At 34.2% G+C, this 21,602-nt stretch overlaps 4 protein-coding genes across 16 annotated transcripts in view; 2 read left to right on the top strand and 2 right to left on the bottom strand.

The window, feature by feature from the left end:
- Positions 1-11,805, top strand: part of Ih (hyperpolarization activated cyclic nucleotide gated potassium channel Ih) — a 32,012-nt gene extending 20,207 nt beyond the window's left edge. For 6 of the 13 annotated variants that reach the window (XM_068291543.1, XM_068291544.1, XM_068291541.1 and 3 more), the window contains 10 exons: positions 1,506-1,642; positions 1,693-1,845; positions 3,460-3,555; positions 8,195-8,344; positions 9,274-9,350; positions 9,422-9,733; positions 9,995-10,089; positions 10,156-10,244; positions 10,312-10,628; positions 10,705-11,805. In XM_068291543.1, coding sequence (XP_068147644.1) covers positions 1,506-1,642; positions 1,693-1,845; positions 3,460-3,555; positions 8,195-8,344; positions 9,274-9,350; positions 9,422-9,733; positions 9,995-10,089; positions 10,156-10,244; positions 10,312-10,628; positions 10,705-10,840 — 1,562 coding nt within the window. In that variant the 3' untranslated portion in view covers positions 10,841-11,805. Of the gene's footprint in view, positions 1-1,505; positions 1,643-1,692; positions 1,846-3,302; positions 3,556-8,194; positions 8,345-9,273; positions 9,351-9,421; positions 9,734-9,994; positions 10,090-10,155; positions 10,245-10,311; positions 10,629-10,704 lie in introns of those variants that run through there. The other 7 variants (XM_068291547.1, XM_068291546.1, XM_068291551.1 and 4 more) reach the window with 4 other exon arrangements.
- Positions 11,806-12,336: 531 nt separating this feature from the next.
- tej (tejas) lies at positions 12,337-15,238 on the bottom strand. Its single transcript, XM_068289585.1, is given in 5 exon segments — positions 12,337-12,624; positions 13,300-13,666; positions 13,740-14,899; positions 14,956-15,044; positions 15,047-15,238. Coding segments are annotated over 5 exon segments (1,833 nt in total). The 5' UTR covers positions 15,147-15,238; the 3' UTR covers positions 12,337-12,507.
- A 177-nt stretch (positions 15,239-15,415) lies between these two features.
- RpL23 (ribosomal protein L23) lies at positions 15,416-16,264 on the top strand. The gene is made up of 4 exons (XM_068290119.1): positions 15,416-15,487; positions 15,621-15,704; positions 15,775-15,902; positions 15,983-16,264. Exons 1-4 carry the CDS (start codon positions 15,475-15,477, stop codon positions 16,178-16,180), a joined length of 423 nt encoding a protein of 140 aa, XP_068146220.1. The 5' UTR covers positions 15,416-15,474; the 3' UTR covers positions 16,181-16,264.
- Positions 16,251-20,251, bottom strand: inaD (inactivation no afterpotential D). Its single transcript, XM_068290117.1, has 9 exons — positions 20,059-20,251; positions 18,328-18,902; positions 18,176-18,266; positions 17,766-18,121; positions 17,470-17,694; positions 17,294-17,405; positions 16,947-17,086; positions 16,589-16,885; positions 16,251-16,518 (listed from the first exon to the last, which is right to left on the bottom strand). The coding sequence occupies exons 1-9, from the start codon at positions 20,093-20,095 to the stop codon at positions 16,327-16,329; spliced, it is 2,025 nt and encodes a 674-aa protein (XP_068146218.1). The 5' UTR covers positions 20,096-20,251; the 3' UTR covers positions 16,251-16,326.
- Positions 20,252-21,602: the final 1,351 nt, after the last annotated feature.

Raw genomic sequence — 21,602 nt, 5'->3', positions numbered from 1 at the left:
GTTAATTTATCACTTCGATAGAAATATATTGTCTCGTTAAAAAATTAAGGAATACATACTTTATTTTTGAATATTCATGCCATAAATGAAAATTTTGAGAAAACCAATTCAAATGCCATGAACAAATAGATCAACTAACTCATTTAACTCAAAGGTTTGCTTACAGTTGACTTTTTATAGTCTTACATTGGCAGTGGGACTTGTGATTTTAGTCGGATGTTTACAACGCCAGGAAGGATTCGTTTCCAACCCCATATCCCTTATATACACATTCTTGATATAAACTTTGGTTCCGCCAAAAGTAGCTTCTTCTCGTTTTGTTAATTCATTTAAGAAACCTTTGTTACTGTACTTTAAAGAATTATATTCAAAGGTCTTTAAAAAAAGCTTATCAGATATTCCAAAGTAGCTTCTGTAACATTTACTTTTATGACTTTCCATTGCATACTTCAGGGGATAAAATATCTTCATATCTTATACTTTGAAATCCATGTATGTCTGCAGTGATTTGCCACACTCCCAACATTCTTCTTCATATTTATTAAATTTGCTAGAGACTAAAAATCTATTTCAAAGGAATAAGCTAATTGTATTCGAATATAAGCAAAATATATAATCTGCAAAGAGAGATTTATCTTGTTGCTTATATAAAGGGTGTTTTTTTAAGCGTTTGGTTTTTAAAATTGAAATGAAACACACAAAATTTGAATATTACTGTTGAATTTTTATTTGAGATGATAAAACAATCTCTGCCAATTACTTTTTAAAAATGACTTCATGTAAATGTTGGCCGCGACTGCGTTTCAAGTGATCAACACGGAAGGTCCAATTTTGCACCACTTTTTCCAGCATGTCTAAGGGAATTTCGCCAATAACACGACTGATATTGTCTTCCAATGCACCAATTGACGCTGGTTTGTCCTGGTAAACCAATGACTTTACATATCCCCACAAAAAATAATCCATCGATGGTTGAATGTCCAATAAAGTAAAATGTGTGCGAAATTTGTCCACAATTGCCTTTATGGCTTGCTCGGTTGGTCGGTTGTGTCGACCATAATATGGACGTAATTTGCGAAACTTTTCACAGAACACGAATTTTGATAATAAATTTCAATGATTTGTAAACGTTGTTCAGGCGTAAGTCTTTCCATGATGAAATGGCAAACTAAACTAAGCATTTTTCACTTTCACAGCTGTCATGAACATCATGCGGTATGTCAGTGTTGCCAACGTGAAAAACCAAACGCTTAAAAAAACACCCTTTAGAATATCCGTTTAGTAAATACTTTCAACAATTATTATTTAAATGCCGCAGTCCTTTGAGTAAAGAATAATTTGTTTTAGAATAACTGAACTCTTCCATTCAGAATTATTATAATTCTCCGCCATTGCTGGAGTTTTCTTGGAAGGATTTTTCAACTAACAAAACGGTTTCGGGGGCCTTCAAAATTTGTTCACCCGCACAACATAAAGATAACACACAAAATTTGTCATCATTTCAGGAATTATGCAACAAGACAACGCTGAACAAGTAATATTGGATCCAAAACTTATAGCTAAACACTATTTAAGAACTTGGTTTTTTCTCGATTTGATTTCATCGATACCGCTAGATTATATATTTTTAATTTTCAATCAAGTAAGTGAATGCGATTTGTTACAAAACAGTGACGCAACATTTTGATTAAGATTATGAAATTGCAGGATTTCTCTGATTCTTTTCAAATCTTGCATGCAGGACGCGCTTTGCGTATCCTGCGCCTAGCTAAATTACTTTCATTAGTTCGCCTGCTGCGTCTATCCCGCCTGGTGCGCTATGTATCCCAATGGGAGGAGGTCTATGTAAGTACACGGTTCTTGGGACGTATTTTTTTTCCGTTTCCATTCCCACATAACTATACATATATTTTTGTTTAACAAATGATAAAACAAAAAAAAAAAAAAAAAATGAATTTTTAACTTTTTCTTTGCATAACATTTTCTTTCAATTGTGTCTACTTAAAAGTAAATGTTAAAAAAAAAACCCAAAATTATTCGTCATTATTACAATTTTGAATCCCCTTTTCGTTTGCCTCATTTCGACATTTCAACAAGTACACTGAACAAAAAAAAAACTAAAAGAAAGGGAACTAAGTATATTTGAGAAGAGTATTTTAGGTCTTGAAAGATTTGTCGGTTAGTGAGTGAGGATCCGAGAGTGATCAGAGATCGTTCGATATATGCAGATTAGTTTTGTCTTCTAGTCTCTCAAAGAAGTGCTCACTTTTCTTGAATTTAAAAATAATATAAATAACTAAAGCAGAAAAAATGGCGCGCAAAATGTTCAAACTATGTAAATTTCGTTCAAATATTTTTTATTAATTTTTCTGTGTCTTTTATTTGAATTTCATTTATGTTCAATGTCTGTAAATCTACCTAAGAATCTACCTTTAAAAAAAAAAAAAACATGTAAAAGACATTTTTCGAAACTAAAACAAAATTAAGGATAAATGCTGCTGACGCTGTAACATAAGCCCAAACCAAAAAAAAATCCAAAACAAAACAAAATAAAAAACCAAAATATTGAAAATTTTGTATATTATACAATATGTAATTCCCACTTCCTCACACACAGAATAAAAAAAAAAAAAAAAAAACTTCTTCTGAAGAATATTTGAGCGCCCAAAAACTCTCCTCCATTCGTTAAGATTTGGCCAGATCCTTAACACACACACACACAAACACTGTCTCTCTCTCTCTCTATATATATATATATATATATCTCCACCTCAATATCGCCTCGCTATGCTATATACATATATATATTATTATGTAAACGAACAATAACAACAAAAATTTGCTGTATTCGCGTGAAAAAGAAATTATTTTCGTTAATTTTTTCTTTATGGTTTTTCGATTGCTTAACTTTCATTTATATGTTTTGTCTATAAATATATATATATATTTTTGGTTTCGTTTTCACTAATTAATATATAAAAAATATTTCTCGCTGATCTTATTGAAGCACTTCGATTCAAGCTCAATCAGAATTTATTGAAAAAACAATCACAAAAATTTTCAAAAAAAAAAAAAGAAAACATTTTTTTTAAATGTTGCCCAAAAAACAAAAACAAAAACGCTTTTTCTCCCACCACACTTACTCTTCAAACTCTCCTACTGTCTCTCTCTCTCTCTCTCTCTGTCTCTTTATCACCAAATTCCTAACCCAAAACCCTCTTCAAGACAACAACCAAAGAATTTTAAACAAAAATTTTTTAATTTCGTTGTAATTTTTTTCATTTTGTAATGCTCAACTTAAGCAAAATAACATTAACAAAAAAAAAAAAAAAAAACAACCAACAGTTTGCTTATCAACAAAATAAAATCAGTTTAACATAAGAAAAAAAAATACCAACAACAACATTTAGCTATTATCAGGGGCCCTAAAATACCTGTGTATATATATATGGTTTTTAGATTCTGCAGAATCTACAGAAAAAAAGTGCTGATCGCAGAGGGAGAATGCACAGAAAAGACAAAGATGGCTTGACAAAAAGCAACCTAATTCTCAAGGTAAACAAAACAAATTAAAACACCAACAACAAAAAAAAAAAAAAAATTCAAATAATTTAAAACAAAAACAAAAAGCCTTGATTGATTATTAAAATTAAAAAAAAATACATAACTCACATTTGAGGAATGGACAATACAATTAAAAAACAACAATTGAGTTTTAGTGCATAATTTCGTTCGTTCGTTCGTTCGTTCGATTGTTCGTTGATCATGTTTTGCTTGATTTTAATGTTCGTTCGTACGTTCTGTAAATTTTCTGAGATTGCCTTTTTTATACATACAACATAAGTATATATCAGTTTATATTCTTAATTTGTTGCATAAAAATGAAACAAAAACAAATTCAGCTTAGGTCTAACAACGAAAAAAAAAACACACACACAAACAACAACAAATTGACAGTAGCTATTTTGGGTATTAACCAGGAAATGCAACAATAGATCAACAAAAACTTGACAAAAGTCAACTAAAAATGTTATCGATTTCCTTTAGTAGATCATCAAAAGGCATCAGAGGCTGCCAACATAATTCAAAATGTTGGAGCTTAACTGTTAGGCGAAAATGTTATCGAAATAGATCGATTTTGTTTTATTTTCCTTTTGTCTAATCTAAGATTAATATGAATAACTTTTTGGACAAGTTTTGAACAATTTCTAATTTTGAAAATGATCTTTTGAATTCAGTTCTTAAAGACTCTCTGGCAAACCAAATCTTTATAGAATCCTTTCTAATTTTGAATTTGTTCTTAAAAAACCATCTCTAAGGTGGCTCTCCTTAAGTTGATCCACAAGTTTTTATATAATCTTAGATAAAAGCTTAAGGGCAATACTAATTCTATAATAGTCAAGGATTTACAAGTTTAAGGACACATTTGCCTTCTCATTACCCCTTAATGCTCCCTTTGCATAAGGAAATTTCGCTTGATAAAAAATTTTCCTTAAGCAGTCACAAACTTTAATCTATTCTTTAATCTTTTATCTCAAACTTGAAGATTTTCAAATATTTTTAGTAAAAATTGAGCTGTCCTATATCCAACTTATCTAAAGATGTGATGTCATACATATATTTGAATTTTAATGAATTTGCAAACAAACTGAGCCAATATTCCTTAGCCATAGCTTAATAATTTGCTATTGCATTTCCTGGTTTTAACTAAAGAGCATACATTTACAGACACACCTACTGACAGCAACACACTCCGACACCCACACAACCACACACACACACAGAATTGTATATTCTTCGGTATGAAGTAACAAAGTTTTATTTTAATTGCTATCTTCACACAAATCTGTGCCATGTGATATATGAACAACAAATTTAAAGTATAATAGTTAGACATATCTTGTATATATTTATGCCTAAAATAAAATGTAGGATTTATTCGCAGATAGTTTGCTGTAGATTCCATGCATGATGGGCATGATTAACTAAAAAAAAAAAACAAACAAATTTTTCAACTATTTCTACAAATTTGCTCTGAGACCACAGAATAGCTGGGGTTTTCTTTTTCCATTTCTTCATTTATTTTTCAAACAATTCTATGTGTGTGTGGGTGTGTGTGTGAGAGCGTGTCCGTGTGACTGAGAATAAATCGAACCGGAACTGTGACTCAGGTTACTAAGAGAATCAAACAAGGCAATGGGTTTTTGAAGTCCATACATAGTTTAACCCAATTACTAAACTAAGTCGGTATATTAATATCGGGGGCAGCAGCATCAACTTAAACCATGTAAAACTGCACAACAGGTTGCTGCTATTGCTGCTTTCGGAATCGTATTGAACGTATTGCTTTTGCCGTAAGCTTCTGCTGCACACTGGTATTATGAACAATAAAAAGAAGGCTAAAAAACTAAGCGGAACAAATAAGTGAATCACAAATTATTAATAAATCTATTTAAACTTAAATTTTCCCCTTAGTTTTTGAAATTGCCTTTCACTTTTAAAGAAAAACACACTCAATCGATTGTTTGATCGATTTGTAAGCTTTTGCTTTAAATTACTTCAAAAAAATAAAATAAATTTATATGAAACATCGGTCAACATCGAACACGAACACAAATACTGTACTATATATATATAAATCTATAACTATTTATATTATTTAGTTACTATACTTACAACAACTACAACAAAAAAAAAAAAAAAACTTTACTTGTTCTAACAAAAAAAAAAACTCAAAAGTTGAAACGTAATTTCTATAGCATACATTTTGGGGCCAACTGCCAACCAAATCGCTTATTGTGTATATTCTCGATTTTTTCGTTTTGTTTCGTTTGATTTAATTGGTTTTGTTTGTTTCATATACACCATCTACCACCCACCAACCCACCCACACACACACACACACACACACCTAATCTTTGCGTTTTGATTGACATTGATGATGCTTTTCTGCTTTTGTTTGGCCCCCTTCAATTTTTGTTGGCCTAAACGCGCTTTATTGCTCCTATTTCTTACTATTTACTTACTCTCTACTCTATTCTGCTCAACAATTTTAATCCTAAGGTCATTTGCAAGAACTGGACATCATTTTTCTAATAACATTCTTTAAAGTTTAAGTCTATTTTTGCAGAGATTTCAGGTCAGCAATAAGTGACCAAGAAAATATTAAATTTTGGCTATAAAATATTTTTTATAATTTTCATCGAGTTTCTTAATTTAATATTAGGTCATACGACTCTTTGCTTTTGTTTTTGATTGATGAATTTACATTTTCTGTCTCATAACATTTCTAATATTCTTTTTGGATTTCGACTTTCATGAAGACCTAATTTCAATTTTTCCCAGTTATTGCATTATATCCAATAAATGGATATCATTGGCAGATCTAGGTCTAGGTCTATTCGTAGATATATTTGAAATTTCGAAACTGTTTTCTTAACCAAACCTTTTTTCAAGTAATGTCTTATATTCCTTTTGTTCTTCATAAGGTTCTATTCGAATTCTAAGTGAGTTTGGTTTGCCTATTTAAATCCTAGAGTTCGACATAACTAATTTGGCATTTTAATGCTGACTCAAGCAAATGATAATCTAAATACTGAATCAATAAGCTACTTAATATTATAATTGAAACTTTTAAGCAAAACTAAGAGATTAAGTTTGCTTAAAACAAAGTTTATTGCCCTTTCTAAAAAGTCAATTCATTCTCTGTAGACCATAAACAAATTGTAGAATCTTTTTTTTATTAATGCTACTGTAAAATCTGTTGCTTAAATTTAAAGGAAATCTGATATCCAGTTCTATATGCTCGACCAGTCTCTTTTTTTTTGTATTTTAAGTTTTGTTGTTTTTATTGTTTTTTGTTTGTGAACTTTTTGTATGTTCTTCATGGGTTTTGTTTATGCGGTTTTGGTTTGTTTATTAACTTTGGTTCATATTGTTTTTTGTTTTGGTTTTTGTACAAAAGATTTCAGCAAATAGAAGAAATAAAGTTCAGAGTTATGTAAAATGGGTCAATCTTTCTTCTTCTTTCTAAGTCTGATTGTGAATATATTATTTTGAGGCACGCGCTTAAAAACTTTTTCTACCAATTTTGGTTTTCTTGGTTTTATTTTTGTGAGCCCGTTGGCCAAACATACACACACACATGCGGAACAGAGAAAACAGATTTCTTGTATGCAACCAATTCTCTCTTTCTCTCTCTGTCTCTTGCTCTCACTCTGTTTCTCTATTGCTCCATTTAAGTTGATTTCTTTTTTTATGTTTGATTTTTGTTTGTTAGTTCGTTTGTTTGTTTGTTCGAATTGTACAGAAAAAAAAAAACAACAACAACAACAACTTAGCACTAATTATGGGAGAAAGAACAAACAAATGCTTTTATTGTAAAATAATTTGAACGTTTGAACGGCTTTAGTGTCCATATACAATAACAACAACAACAACAACAACAGAACAAACAAAAGTAAAGATGAGCACTTGTAATATATATATATATATCAAATTCTAGCTATATCAGCTGATTTTTTTGCACAACAACAACAACAAATAAAAAAATAACAACATCAACTGTAGAAAATGGTTTGAATTTTCAATTTGATTGCTCAGGTTATACACTAATGTAATGCCTAAACATTTAGATTATCTTTTTCCTTCTTTTTTTTTTTGTACACAAAAATCTACCTTAATCTAAATTTATTTCAATTCCGTTTTTATTTGGATTGTTAGTTCAATGCGATAGAACGAAAAGAAAAATTTATAAATTGTTTACAAAATTTATTCCAACTTTCTTTTCTCTTTTTTAGTTTATCTTTTACTATTTCTTATAATATTGATGGCTGTGGTCTTTTAGTTGCTTTCATTGGCATTGCAAAAATAATAAACCAAAAACTAATTAGTTACTTATAATTTAATGTTTCATTTAATTAATGGTAGTCAACACACACACACACACAAAAAAAAGAAATGACGTTAAAAAAGAGTTCCCACCATGAGTTTGTTGTTATTTCTGTTGGGTTTTTAATTCTTGGAAACAACATTTTGGTCACACACACACATACACACGCAGACAAACACACACAAAGACACAATAAGCATACACACACACTAAAGACTCTACACACAAACACACACTAATACATGGTGCTGGGATTTTTATTGTTTATACAATTTGATTTGATTGATAATTCTGGCATTACAGTTCCTCAATATGGCCTCGGTTTTCATGAGGATCTTCAATTTAATTTGCATGATGCTCTTGATTGGACATTGGAGCGGTTGTCTACAGTTCTTAGTGCCAATGTTGCAGGGTTTTCCTTCGAATTCTTGGGTATCCATCAATGAATTGCAGGTAGGTTTATCAAAGCAATTCCCCCCAAATGGAGAAATGCGATCATTTTCACTCAAAACTGAAGATGTTTCAAAGTAGTTAAGAGTAATTAATTCAAGTTTGAGATTAATCAATGGAATAACTTAAAGACTAACGTATTAACTAACAAACAACTGTGACTCGAAAAGTAGTCAAAATTAATTACAAAACTTATCAAGGGACTTTTTGGCTAGAGTAACCTTGTCTTCCAACATATTTATGATCAGAAAGTGAACTCATTTAGAAGGAGAAAATGCAACATAGAATGAAATTTTTTTGGCTGGTACATACTGCGTATGCGTAATATTTAGTTGACAAGTCTTTTGCCAGAAAACGACAAAAAGATTGCGAAAGTAGTAAGCAAATCTACGAAATTTTTTACAATATTATGAAGGATATTTCAAGGACTTAAAAGGACACGACATCAGGACTGAATGCCTTAGTTTTAAGTAGCTATGGCAACTAACTAAATAGTTAGATACTTACGCGGATCTAGGACTGCGAAGTGGGGGAACTTTGTTCAAAAAAGAGATTTAAAGTCATTACATCCTTTTGGGCAATTATCCTTAGATCCATCTTTGTTACTACAGTGCCTATGCAGTCAACTTTAAACTTTTTAAGGAAAAGCCTAACAACAGCAAAAAATATTAAAAATTCTGAATACAAAGGCCAAACGATTTTAAAATGATAAACGATATAAAATTACCTTAAATATTTTAGTAGAAATTAAAAGAGGAAACAGTTTCAATTCAGTTTTCGTGATATAAATGGACAATAGAAACATTAGCCAAAGACTTGCTAGAAGACACATCATCTTGATATAGAGTCAATATTAAGCATAAGGAAGAAACGCACAACAAATAAAATTGAATATTTTTTAAGTGCTAATAAATGAATTTTCTATGAAATAGGAATCCTATTGGCTAGAGCAATATTCCTGGGCATTATTCAAGGCCATGTCGCATATGCTGTGCATAGGTTACGGCAGGTAAGTAAAATGATGCCTACTAAACAAATTTGTCTCATTAAAACATTTTGGTTCTTGTGGTTATTTTCTAGATTTCCTCCACAATCCTTAACAGACATGTGGCTAACTATGCTATCCATGATATCGGGTGCCACATGTTATGCATTGTTCCTTGGTCATGCGACCAATCTCATACAGAGCTTGGACTCCAGTCGTCGGCAATATCGGGAGAAGGTCAAACAGGTGGAAGAGTATATGGCCTATCGTAAATTGCCGCGTGACATGCGTCAGCGGATTACGGAATATTTCGAACATCGGTACCAGGGTAAATTCTTCGATGAAGAATTGATACTTGGCGAGTTGAGCGAGAAATTGCGCGAGGATGTCATCAACTACAATTGCAGGTGGGCGATTTTGAACTCGATATATTATGGCTTATACATATATGTATATCATCTGTTTAATCTGTTGTTGTTTTGTAATATCGTAACTACTTTATATATTTATTGGGATTGTTGACTTACATACATATTAATATGGTCCAACTTCATGTGGTATACCTAAAACAATAACTGCACAATCCTTAACTATAAGCACCATTTATATACACATTTACATATTTCAATGTAAAATATTAATTAATATTTTTCAATATTCATTGACAGATCCCTCGTGGCTTCAGTGCCTTTTTTTGCTAATGCCGATTCGAATTTTGTTTCCGATGTAGTTACCAAACTGAAATACGAAGTTTTCCAACCAGGTGAATCACATAATTTTTGAAATTTTAATAGTATAAAGAACACATTTTATTTGTTTACTTTTTTAGGTGATATTATCATAAAAGAGGGCACGATCGGTACCAAAATGTACTTCATACAGGAGGGCGTTGTGGACATTGTCATGGCCAATGGCGAGGTGAGTCGCGAAAGTTTTGTCTTTAGGCAACTTACATTGAAATTTCTCATGGTTTTTTCTATCTTAGGTGGCCACCTCGCTTTCGGATGGGTCTTACTTTGGTGAGATCTGTCTGCTGACCAATGCGCGTCGTGTGGCCAGCGTGCGAGCCGAAACCTATTGCAATCTATTCTCATTGAGCGTGGATCATTTCAATTGTGTATTGGATCAATATCCATTAATGCGCAAGACCATGGAGACTGTGGCCGCCGAGCGGTTAAACAAGATTGGCAAGAATCCAAATATAATGCAACAAAAGGATGAACAATTAAGCAATCCAGAATCGAATACAATTACGGCCGTGGTCAATGCATTGGCCGCCGAGGCCGATGACTGCAAAGATGAGTAAGCCATCATACATAATACATTGTCCTTAAGCGTTTTATTTTTACCTTGGCCTTAATTTCGTTTCGTGTTGTAGTGACATGGATCTCAAGGAGAATTTACTGCATGGGTCAGAGTCGAGCATTGCTGAGCCGGTGCAAACGATACGCGAAGGTCTGCCAAGGCCAAAGAGCGGGGAGTTTCGAGCTCTATTCGAGGGCAATACTCCATGACACTGAGGACACAGATGGACGGACAGCAATGGACATAGGTCAAGCATTTGAGTGGAGCTTGGCCAGCACTACCAACACAGACACACACACACACTACTCAAGTACACACACAGACACACACAAACACATACACATGCGTATATAATAATTTAGTGAAAGAAACCCCCCAAGAATCAATTTATGGTAGACACTCTATATATGCAATTGCGATTTAGTAGAAAAAAACCAATTAAAAATGAAATGAAAATTAAAAAAAAAAAACCCCAATTATAAAAAAAAAAAAAAATTACACGAAAAAGAGAAGAAAAAGAAAAACGACAAAAAAAATACAAGAAATGTCCTCAATAATTATTCATAATTTCAGCTCCGCTAACTGTGATGAACTTTAATATAAGAATCGAAAAAAACACAAAAAAAATGGAAAACAAAACAAAAAAAAAAAAAATACAAAAAAAGAAAAAAAAAAACAAGAACACAGACAAAGCCATAGAAAAAAAGCCGTTACAAGAAACAAACAAACAAACAGACAGACAAACCACTCATACATGCAACAAACAGACAGACAGACAAACATCAATATAAACATAAGTTTTATGCCCAAAAAAAGAAAACAAAACAACAAATATTGTAACGATAACGAAGTGAATAGACTTTTCAATTGCTACATGTAGAGGTGTTAGTCCTATGGACCTACTACAACAACAACATCCAGAAACAGATACACCCACCCAACACAGACACACTCACACACACACACACCCACACATACATATGTACATAAAGACATATGATACATATGTATAGCTATTATGTACTCGAAAGCAACAAGAATTATGTATTATTGCGATTATATAGCATATTTAAATATCGCCTGGCATACTGTGGCAACAACAACAACAACAACAACCAACAAACATTAACAGCAACAACAACAACATGACAACAACAACAAATATTTAAGCAAATTTAACAAATTGAGCATTAGTAGTTGGAACTATTAGTTTCTCACACTCTACACTAACTCTCACTCACTGACAAAATAAAAGAAAAACAAAAAAAAAAAAAAAAAAAAGTAGTAGAAAAACCTCAGACAACATGCATATATACACACACACACACAAACACAGAAATATACACTACATACCAACAAGCATATATACAACAACAACAACAAAACTTATATAGATAATGTTGTCTTTTATAGGGAATTGTTCTTACAAAAAAAAACAAAACAAAACAAAACAACTAAAAAACTAAAACAACAAAAATAATGATTATTATTCTATAATTTCCTTTTTCCTTCTGTTGCCAGCTATTTGTTTCTGTTTTTTGTTTTTTTTTTTTTGTTTCTTTAGGACACAAAAGAACAACTTTTTGTGAAAAACATTTATTTAAACTTAGTATTTTATTACACGTAAACTACAAAAAAAAAAAAAAAAAACAAAACAAAAGAAAATAAAAATGAAAAAGCAGAAGGACAGCGTTTGCCTTAAAAATAAAAAAAGTAAACAAACAAAAATTGTTTTATTCCAAGAGAGCGGAAATAAATGTCGAACTAAACTCATGAAATTCCATATTCGATTATGATAATATTATCTAATTATTGTCAAAGAACTTAGAAAAAAAAAAAAAAAAATTTTTTCTGAATACTAAAAGTATTGAATACTTCATGGCGAATAACAGCGACGGGCCCAGCCACTCTCAATCATTCTTAGATTGATATTTTTCGTTCGCTTCTCCATTTTGGTATCAGGATCAAGCAACACCAAGTAGAAAGTATCCTCCTGTGGGTTATTAGAGAATATTATATATAAGTACATACTTTGCTATTTAAAGATTTACAAAATTAATAGAAGTCTGCAAAGGGCATATTAAGAGGAATTTCTCACTAAGCCTATTTTAGTAATATTTTTTTCCATATTTCTACCGATTGTAAGATATTTCTCAAAAAAAGTAGGCCTCTTGTCGATCGATGATTTCTCTAGCAGCTCTGTATCTATATATAATAGTGATCCTATCCTTTCCGACGTGTTTCAAAATAGTTTCATTACAGTAGTTTTCTAATTTAGGTCGTGAAGTAAAGAGGAACATGGCTATATCGATTTGCCTTTACAATAATGTATAAGTATAAGCATGGGAATTGAGTTACTATAGTCAATAGTTAAACTAATTAATTATTGAGATGAAAGGTCTAAAAGTGCAACACTTTCCAAAAATTAATACATATTATTATTAATTTTAAGCTTGGATATTAATTTGCATCTTGAATCTTTTTCAATTTTAATAATCTCGCATATGAGACATTATAAATTCTGAACAGAAGAAAGCATCCACATGTCAATTGAACTTTCTAACGAGTTCTATTCCACATTTGTATAAGTTCTAAGTGATCTTAAAAACAACAATTTAGTTTGAAACTATGTTTTTTAAATGCTTTAAATAACTAAAAAGAGACTCACCTCGATGTGCTCTACTTTGGCAAATAGGGCGCGATGGTTAACCTGATCAAAAAATGTTTGTACAGCTTCGGCTGACCAGGCTAAGCCCTTCCAGGGTTTCACATAGGCCAGACGTCCACTGAAACATTGTGATGGCAATATGGCAAAATCTTCATGCAGATAATGAACCTCTTTTGGACTCACACACGCAGTGTGACCCGTATCAATGAGTTTGACCTCAATAGTATTCTCTAAATTGCCAGGTTTGTAGTGAACAACACGAGCACGCTCCCAACCACCTGCTGTGCGCACAACACAAAGATGGCCCGTGGTGATTAGGAAAAGTGGCATCACAAATTCCGTAGAGTTGAAAGCACTGTAGGCTTTCCTACGAAGTGAATGTAAGTTACAAAAGAAATTATATAAAATAAACCATTCCTTCATTTATACGTGGAACTTACTGCATATTATTAAACATGGCCATGTAGTCATGGTAAGTGTTATTTAGATTCCAAAACTGAAAGCTATGGGGATTATCAATCTCCAACAGTTGCACTTGAATGCGATCTCCTAGTTTAAGTAATGTGAGTGAATTGGGTTCAGGTAAAATGTAATCAGAGCGCACAGCAGTTCTGGGATATGATACATTTATAACACGATCATCTACAGCATAAGATGGTATGGCATCCTCATCATCGATGCCCTCATCTGTTGATTCATAGTCCGAAAGAACAAAATCTGGAGGCGCTGCATTCGGAGCATGTTCCTTTATTTGGATTTCAGGCTGCTCCTCCCAACTAGAATCTTTCTTTAGGTGATATTTGTTTAAAAGCCAATTATGTATTGATTTCTTCTCCTGGACTTCCTTATCTGAATCATTATTTAATTGATCTGCATTAGGTAGCCAACTTTCGTTATGAATTTCGCTTGAATCTTTGTTCGACTGAACTTTAGTAGGAAGCCAATCATAAGTCGGAACATTTGATTCCCTGCGTGAATATTCATTCTGGTGATCGTCTTTAGAAAACCAATTATCATTCTGAAATTCAGCTTCGTCTTCTTCGCTTGAATTTTCATTTAATTGATCGTTATTAATAATCCAGTTGGCCATTTCTTCGATCTCATTTGATAGTTTATTTTTGTCGATAGCTTCTTTAACGGTCAGTTCTTTTAGGGATTCGTTTATTGCCTCCATTGAATTGGATTTAATTATGGGCTTCTCAACCTGAATGGTATTGCCGATGGCCACCGATTTATGTTCAATGGGTTCAGGGAATGGTTTCTTAGCCTCGCAGGAATTGAGGTCCTGATTGTTACGATATTCCTGAGGCCTAGAACGTTGATAAGCTACATCGTGCCACTGCGAGATATTCTGATTGGCACACGCTTGGGATGAGTATCTAATAGTTTGGCTCATGGGAGTCGGTGGCGGTGGTCTAGGCTTGGCATTGACAAACACCAGATTGGACCGTTGAGATGGGTAGAAATACGCTGGTTTACCTGTACCATACCTCCTGGGTTTTTTGCTTGGTTTTTTTTGGCATTGCACAAATTGCTGAATGTGTGCAGTATTCGGTTTAGAAACCGCCAGGACCCGGGCCATTCGTCCGTAGCCCACAACCTGAAGATTGAAAGTGACATTATTTTACAGTTCGTTTGGGAGCATGTAAGACTTACAACTACAGTATCGCTTATACTTCGCAAAAAACTCTCCAGATCACGAAATCCCAACTTGCTATAGGGCACTCCAGTGCCTTCCTCTTTACATAGTCCCGATGCAAACTTTCGATGGTCACAATTTCTGGTGCCGAAACTACCAGAGAATGGATCACCCTCTTAACAAAACTCAAGAGGCCGTGGTTGTCCATTGTGCGTAATTTTACAATTTCTATTTCACTTTTCTTTTCGGAATGGGTTGAAAATGGCGGTCAACATTAAGCTTAATTAGTTCCAAATAATAATCGCTTGTTTAGTAGTCGATATAATAATCGATAGGTTTTTGCTCCGATAATGTCGATTAACCGATAGGTTTTGCTCCGATAATGTCGACTAACCGATGATTATTACTCAAAACTGCGTGAGCTAAAAATCGAGCAATAACTAGTTCTTTAATAAATCACGTTAAGTTGGCCGCGGTTCGTGTTAGCGAACTAGCTCTTTCTTTTTACTTCCTTTCGGTTCCAAACAAGACGCAAAATGTCGAAGAGAGGTAAAAACTAAAAAAATAATCTAATTTAATCGTCGTTATTTCAACTAATCCGAATGAAAAAATTGTGCTAATGTGAAGCTGAAGCTTTGGACAAATGAATGAATTAATTATTTGTGCGTTTATCGTTTTTTAGGACGTGGTGGTACCGCCGGAGGTAAATTCCGCATCTCGCTAGGTTTGCCCGTAGGCGCCGTGATGAACTGCGCTGACAACACAGGTAAATAAAATTAAATGATTCAAGTCGGTGAATTGTCTTCAAGGAATATTTCCCTTTCGTTTGATTATAGGTGCCAAGAATCTGTATGTTATTGCTGTCCATGGTATTCGTGGTCGTTTGAACCGTCTGCCGGCTGCTGGTGTAGGTGACATGTTTGTGGCCACTGTCAAGAAGGGTAAACCTGAGTTGAGAAAGAAGGTGTGTAAATATATATTTTTTTTTCGTAAGACACATGGAAAAGGCCTTTGACTAATGCTTCACATTTTAATATATTACAGGTCATGCCTGCCGTGGTCATTCGGCAGCGTAAACCATTCAGAAGGCGTGACGGGGTCTTTATATATTTTGAGGACAATGCGGGGGTAATTGTGAATAACAAGGGCGAAATGAAGGGCTCGGCCATCACTGGACCGGTGGCCAAGGAATGCGCTGATTTGTGGCCCCGTATTGCATCGAATGCCAGCTCTATAGCCTAAGCGCAAGTAGTAGTTCTCCATCAAAAACCACAACAACAACAACAGAAATAAAACCCCAAACGGAAATATGTTTGTTTTTCAATACGTGTTTTCTGCATCAATTGTTCTTTATTGAAACTTAAAAATTGTTCGCGAGTTTTCCACACTTATGGTTTGGGTGCTTCAGTGCGTAGAGTGGGCTTTGGTCGTGTCACCTCCATAGAAATTTTACCATTGGCTCCCTTGAATAATGCATAGCATACAGGGAAGGTGAGACCCTCGAGGGAATCGCCATTAAATTTGGTTATAATATCGCCGCGCTGCAATTTGTGGTCAATTTCTGGATATTGGCCGGAAACCTGTAATGGAAAACAGCACACGAGATAAAAATCATAGTGAATCATTTTAATATAAGGTAATTACACTTACTATATCGGATATAGTGCAACCCTTTTCATTGGGCGAAAGGGACAAACCAAGTTCCTTGCCGCCCTTCTTCATGAAATCCACATTGAACTTCTCCATTTCTGGCGGATCAGCACGATATACGGTGAAATTGACTGTTTTTTCATACGTTACATGGAATAACTGATGCACCTTAAGAGTGGTCAGGCTTTCGCAATGTATTGGGACTCCATTCACTTCGCAAATGTGATCGAATATCTGCAAACGTTTATCAGCGGCCAAGGCGCCTTCGGGATAGATGTGTGTGATGACACAACCAGTCTGGAAAAGATTGCTTGTTTGGAGTGTTTGTCTCTGGAGCACGTTGTATCAAAGGTTTTACCTTGACATAGTTGTTCTTGCCGCCGGTCACTATGACGCCCAGCGGTTTCTTCTCCACCTTTACCTCAATTAATATCTTTTTATTAGGTTTTATCTCGGCTGTGGCTGGTTCCTGTGGCTTTTCTTCCTCTTTTTTGGCTTCTAAAATGTTGCAAAAGATTTGTATTAGATTCTAAGAGCAAATGTAAGGGAAGAAAACTAATTTCCGATATAATCTTAATAAGAGTGGCACGTGGAACTGGTAACCCAATTGGCACGTGGTAAAATTTTAATAATAGAAATTTCGATGTGTTCTTTATTGAGCAAACAGTTTATCTTACTGGCCTCTTGACCAGTTTTGTGGCTTACCTTCTTTTTTCTTTTCCTCCGCTTCCTTTTCTTTTTTAATGACCTCTTCGTCCTTAAGTGTTAGTAAAATCATGGTCACAACGCCCTCGGCTCTTTTAAGTAAACCAGATGCCTGGAGGAAGGAGAAAAACATTCACAGCCAATGCCTAGCAGGGACTTTTGGACATGGAACTTACATCGTCATAGTTGGATTCTAGCGTAACATCCTGATTAATTGCCAGCACCATGTCACCCACTTTAATGCCGGCTAACTCTGCATTGGATCCTTCTCGCAAATCCGAAATGAAGATGCCATTGCCAACCTCCACATGTTTGCCATAGATGATCATTATCCCCAAGAAGCCTTCCTTACGCACCTGTACAGTGCGAGCTTTGGGGAATTGATCAAAAAGGAATTTGGTCTAGATGATGATAATAAAAATATGTTATATTTAATTGTAGTTCCAACGTGTGGATCCCCGCTGCGACTTGCCTCATCCGAGGATGTGGGAAACTTCTTAATGGGCTTCACACACATGCCTTCGTCGTTGGGTTTGCGTCGGGATGTAATCATCACCAGTTTCTCGCCATCCAAATTCTTAAAGATGGCCGAGGCATTGAGATGGCAGCGATTTTTGAGAACATTGCCATTGACTTCGACTATCTCATCGCCGGGCTTCACATCGACACTGGCCAACAGACCATTGGGATCTACACCGGCCACAAAGCAGGCCATCTTCTGACGGTCTTTATGACCAGCGAGGGCTATGCCGAGGGATTTGTTTGCCGGTCGCTGGATTTCTACGCGACGCAGATCCTTCATCATATTATAGCGTTTGTTAATTTTAGCTGTAAACCAAACATTAGAAATGCAATTTTTATTTGTTTAGAGGGACAACTAACCCATCGTATAGCCAAACTCATCCTCCTGCTCCTTATCCCGATCCTTCTCCTGCTTATTCAACTTGCAATTGCCGGCGGAGGCTCGATCAATCTGTAAAAGGAATTTGAACAAATTGACATCAAGATTCAATGTCTCCAATAATGGAACCCACCTCATTGCCTGCCTCCGTACGTATGCGTCCGGTCATGTCACGCGTATCCTCATCATCCTCATCGGCATGTGACATATGTTTGGCTCGTGCCGAGGCCGTGAACGTTGTATTCCGCTTTTGCATTGTTGTCTGCCGATTCATGCCCATTCCGCCGCCACCAGATCCGCTCATATTATTATTGCTGGCCATGGGTTCCTGATTGAATTTATTCTTGGCCTGCATATAACCATTACTTCTGGGATCATTCTTATTCTGTTGTTGCTGCTGCTGCTGTTGTTGCTGGTCATCGCTCTTGTCGAATGTTTGTATCTCCAAATCAATTTTGAAATCCGCCTCTTTGATGAGATCAATCACCGCCTGTTCGGTGGAATGCCGCACATCCTTGCCATTGAGCGATAGTATACGATCGCCAACCTTTAACTTGCCACACAAATGAGCTGGACTTTCGGGTACAATGCCCTTGATGAATATGCCGGTGGTTTTGGTATTCGGCGAGTCCTTCACCTCGCCACGAACAATGCAAATGCCAAAGGATTTCTTCCCAGTCTTATCCAAGGTGACCATATGAATGTGATCTGGCAAATGGAATAAGAAAATTCACTAATTTAAAATGGAATTCGAGCATTGCTGGATTAGCCATAATGCAGGACCAGCAAAAGCTACCGTCCATGCCTATCAGAGCGCAGTTCATGCATCTCCATGTATGATAACTGAAATGTTGATCAACAATAAGTTTTAAAACTTATGGGTTTCCCCCGGGCCCGCCATACATCACAGTCTAAAATATTTGAAGGAAAGTAATGGGCCCGAACATGGTTACCCCCGGGCCCTGATTTTCTCTCTCTACTCTGACTACAATTGATTTAAGGTATAATTTTTTGAATTCAGTTGGGAATTGGTTAAAATACAGGCTGGAAAAAAATAGGGAGATAACCAATAGAGTAACAAAAAAAAGAAGTTAACTTTTGTCGAATCTTTTTTAATCGATTTTCATTTAAGTTATAACTTTCAATATGGTTTTTGGCTATACAAATTTTAATGCAAATTCAAAGACACTCTTCTAACTTGAAAATAAAATCAATAATTTTTAAAAAATTTCTAAAAATTGCTAAATTAGAGCTTGATAATTTTAATGTTTATTGAAAGACTTTTTTTTGCCCCTCTTGAGAAGATAACTTTATAATTATTAAAAATTTAAAAGCATCAAATGAGATATTATTTTCACTGGCTGAATCCGTCATTGAATTCGAGTGCTAAAGATATTTTCCAAAATATATAAAATCTTAGGATCAAAAGTCTCAAATCGAATAACATTATATATTTTCTAGATTTATCCAATACATATTTATGATTTTATTATATGTAAGTGCTTAGTTAAGTATTAGATTACTGATTAAGTCAAGTTTGACTAAGTTTATTAATTAATTTTGTTTAAAATTATTAAATTTTTTGATTTGTTCGCAGATTTATTTGAATAAGTGTAAATATATTTTATGCAATTTAGTTTAAACTAGTTGATAGATTTTTAAACTTGTTTGTTTTAAACTTTGAACTAAATATTGTTTGCGATTTGCAATTTCGTATTGTCAAAACTTCGATTAAGTCACATAGAAGAGTTGGAGTTTTAGAATGTTCACTGTATTTGTGTTTTTTCTTTTTTGGTTTAATTTTACATTTTCATAATTATATAAGTTAATATTTGGTTTATATATATTAAAACTGCAAACTGACCACCCGATAAGCCTGAATTGCCTTGAAATTGAACCATGATTAGGAAGGATTATGTATTTAGTTTCGCCAAGAACACTTCGAGTCGCTAAATTTTGGTTTTATCGAACTGAATATTGTTTAAAAATTTAATATCCGCTGATTGTGAATTCTCCGCGCAACCAGCTTTCGCTTTTGAGCCCATTGAAAATAGCGCCTAAACTGATTTTACAATTAGTTGACGAACATTCTTGCTAACTGACTTAGTGGCCATTCTATTTTGACTATGATTTTCGTATCGATTACACTGTCCAACAAGCATGGAAACTCATTTGAAACATTAGAACGAATCGATGACTGCATTTCATAGAAGGCATCTCTTTGGTTAAGAAAGGGGATATTTTAGGGATTTATTTTGTCTGTCTTTAAGGGGTACAAGGAAGTAGTTCGATCTACTTTAAAAGGTTTAAGGTCTGTCTTCTAAATATTGATACTTTCTTCTACAATTATCTATAAAGTTCATTTGAAAACATGTCCATGAAGGACAGTGCTATCGATCGATGGTAATGGTGCTTCAATTGCATTGAGTAACTTTTGCTGCTGCTCCTCCTGCTGCTGCTGCTGGCGACGCCGAGCCATGGAAACAGTCATAATATTATTGGAAGTAAAAAAAGTAGGAAACTGTCTTTTGATGGGTGTTGCTTTTGGTTAAACTGACTATTTCTCTGTTAGGGTGCTGATTGGGGGCCATTGGCATCTTTATTGGTTATATTACAATATTAATTTGTTTGTGTGATTTGTACTAGACTCAAAACTCAACACTCCGTGAATGGAAGCCCATCAAATGCGCTGGCCTAGGCGAGAAATGCTCATCGATTTTAGCCATTTCTTTGCCTCTCTGCCATCAGATGATTGTGTCTCTATGTGACAATGCAATGGTCAAACAAAAAAAAAAAAAAAAACACACACACTCACATACATGGTTATACTATGTGTATATTCAAACATATACATAAGTATAATTAAGCAGCAACTTGTGCAAGGGCATAAAAACCGATTATGACGGCAAAAGTCCATAATTCAATCATGCCACAAAAGTCACAAATCTGAAACTATGTATAACCAAGTATAAGCCCTAAGCTAATGCTAAACATATCCTTGGCCAATCCCCGATTCATTGTACTTTCGAAATTTCTTTTCTCAAGAGCAATAAATAAGGAAATTTATCATCTATATAAACAACTTTAGTCGGTTTGTAAGCCATTTCCAAAAACTAATCTGTAAAATACAAGATAAAAAAGGAAGGAAATCAAGATACGAAGGCGTTAGAGTCAAATTAAACTCCTTATCATCTTACCTTATCCTTATCACTATTGAATATAATTTGCTATAAATGAATTCGCCCTACATAAATTGGAACTTAAGGTACTCTAAATTTATGATGTTTCACCATTTTTTTGTTTGTTAATTTTTGAAACTGTTGATAAATTTGAAACTAAATGCGTTATGTTCATTGGAACATTTTAGAAAACTGAAAAAAGGCAGAAAACAAACAGGATAAAATTTAG

This window comes from Drosophila tropicalis, unplaced genomic scaffold (assembly GCF_018151085.1).
Source record: "Drosophila tropicalis isolate 14030-0801.00 unplaced genomic scaffold, ASM1815108v1 contig_593, whole genome shotgun sequence".
Classification (NCBI taxonomy): Eukaryota; Metazoa; Arthropoda; class Insecta; order Diptera; family Drosophilidae; genus Drosophila; species Drosophila tropicalis.
This window is presented reverse-complemented; position numbering and strand designations above follow the sequence as displayed.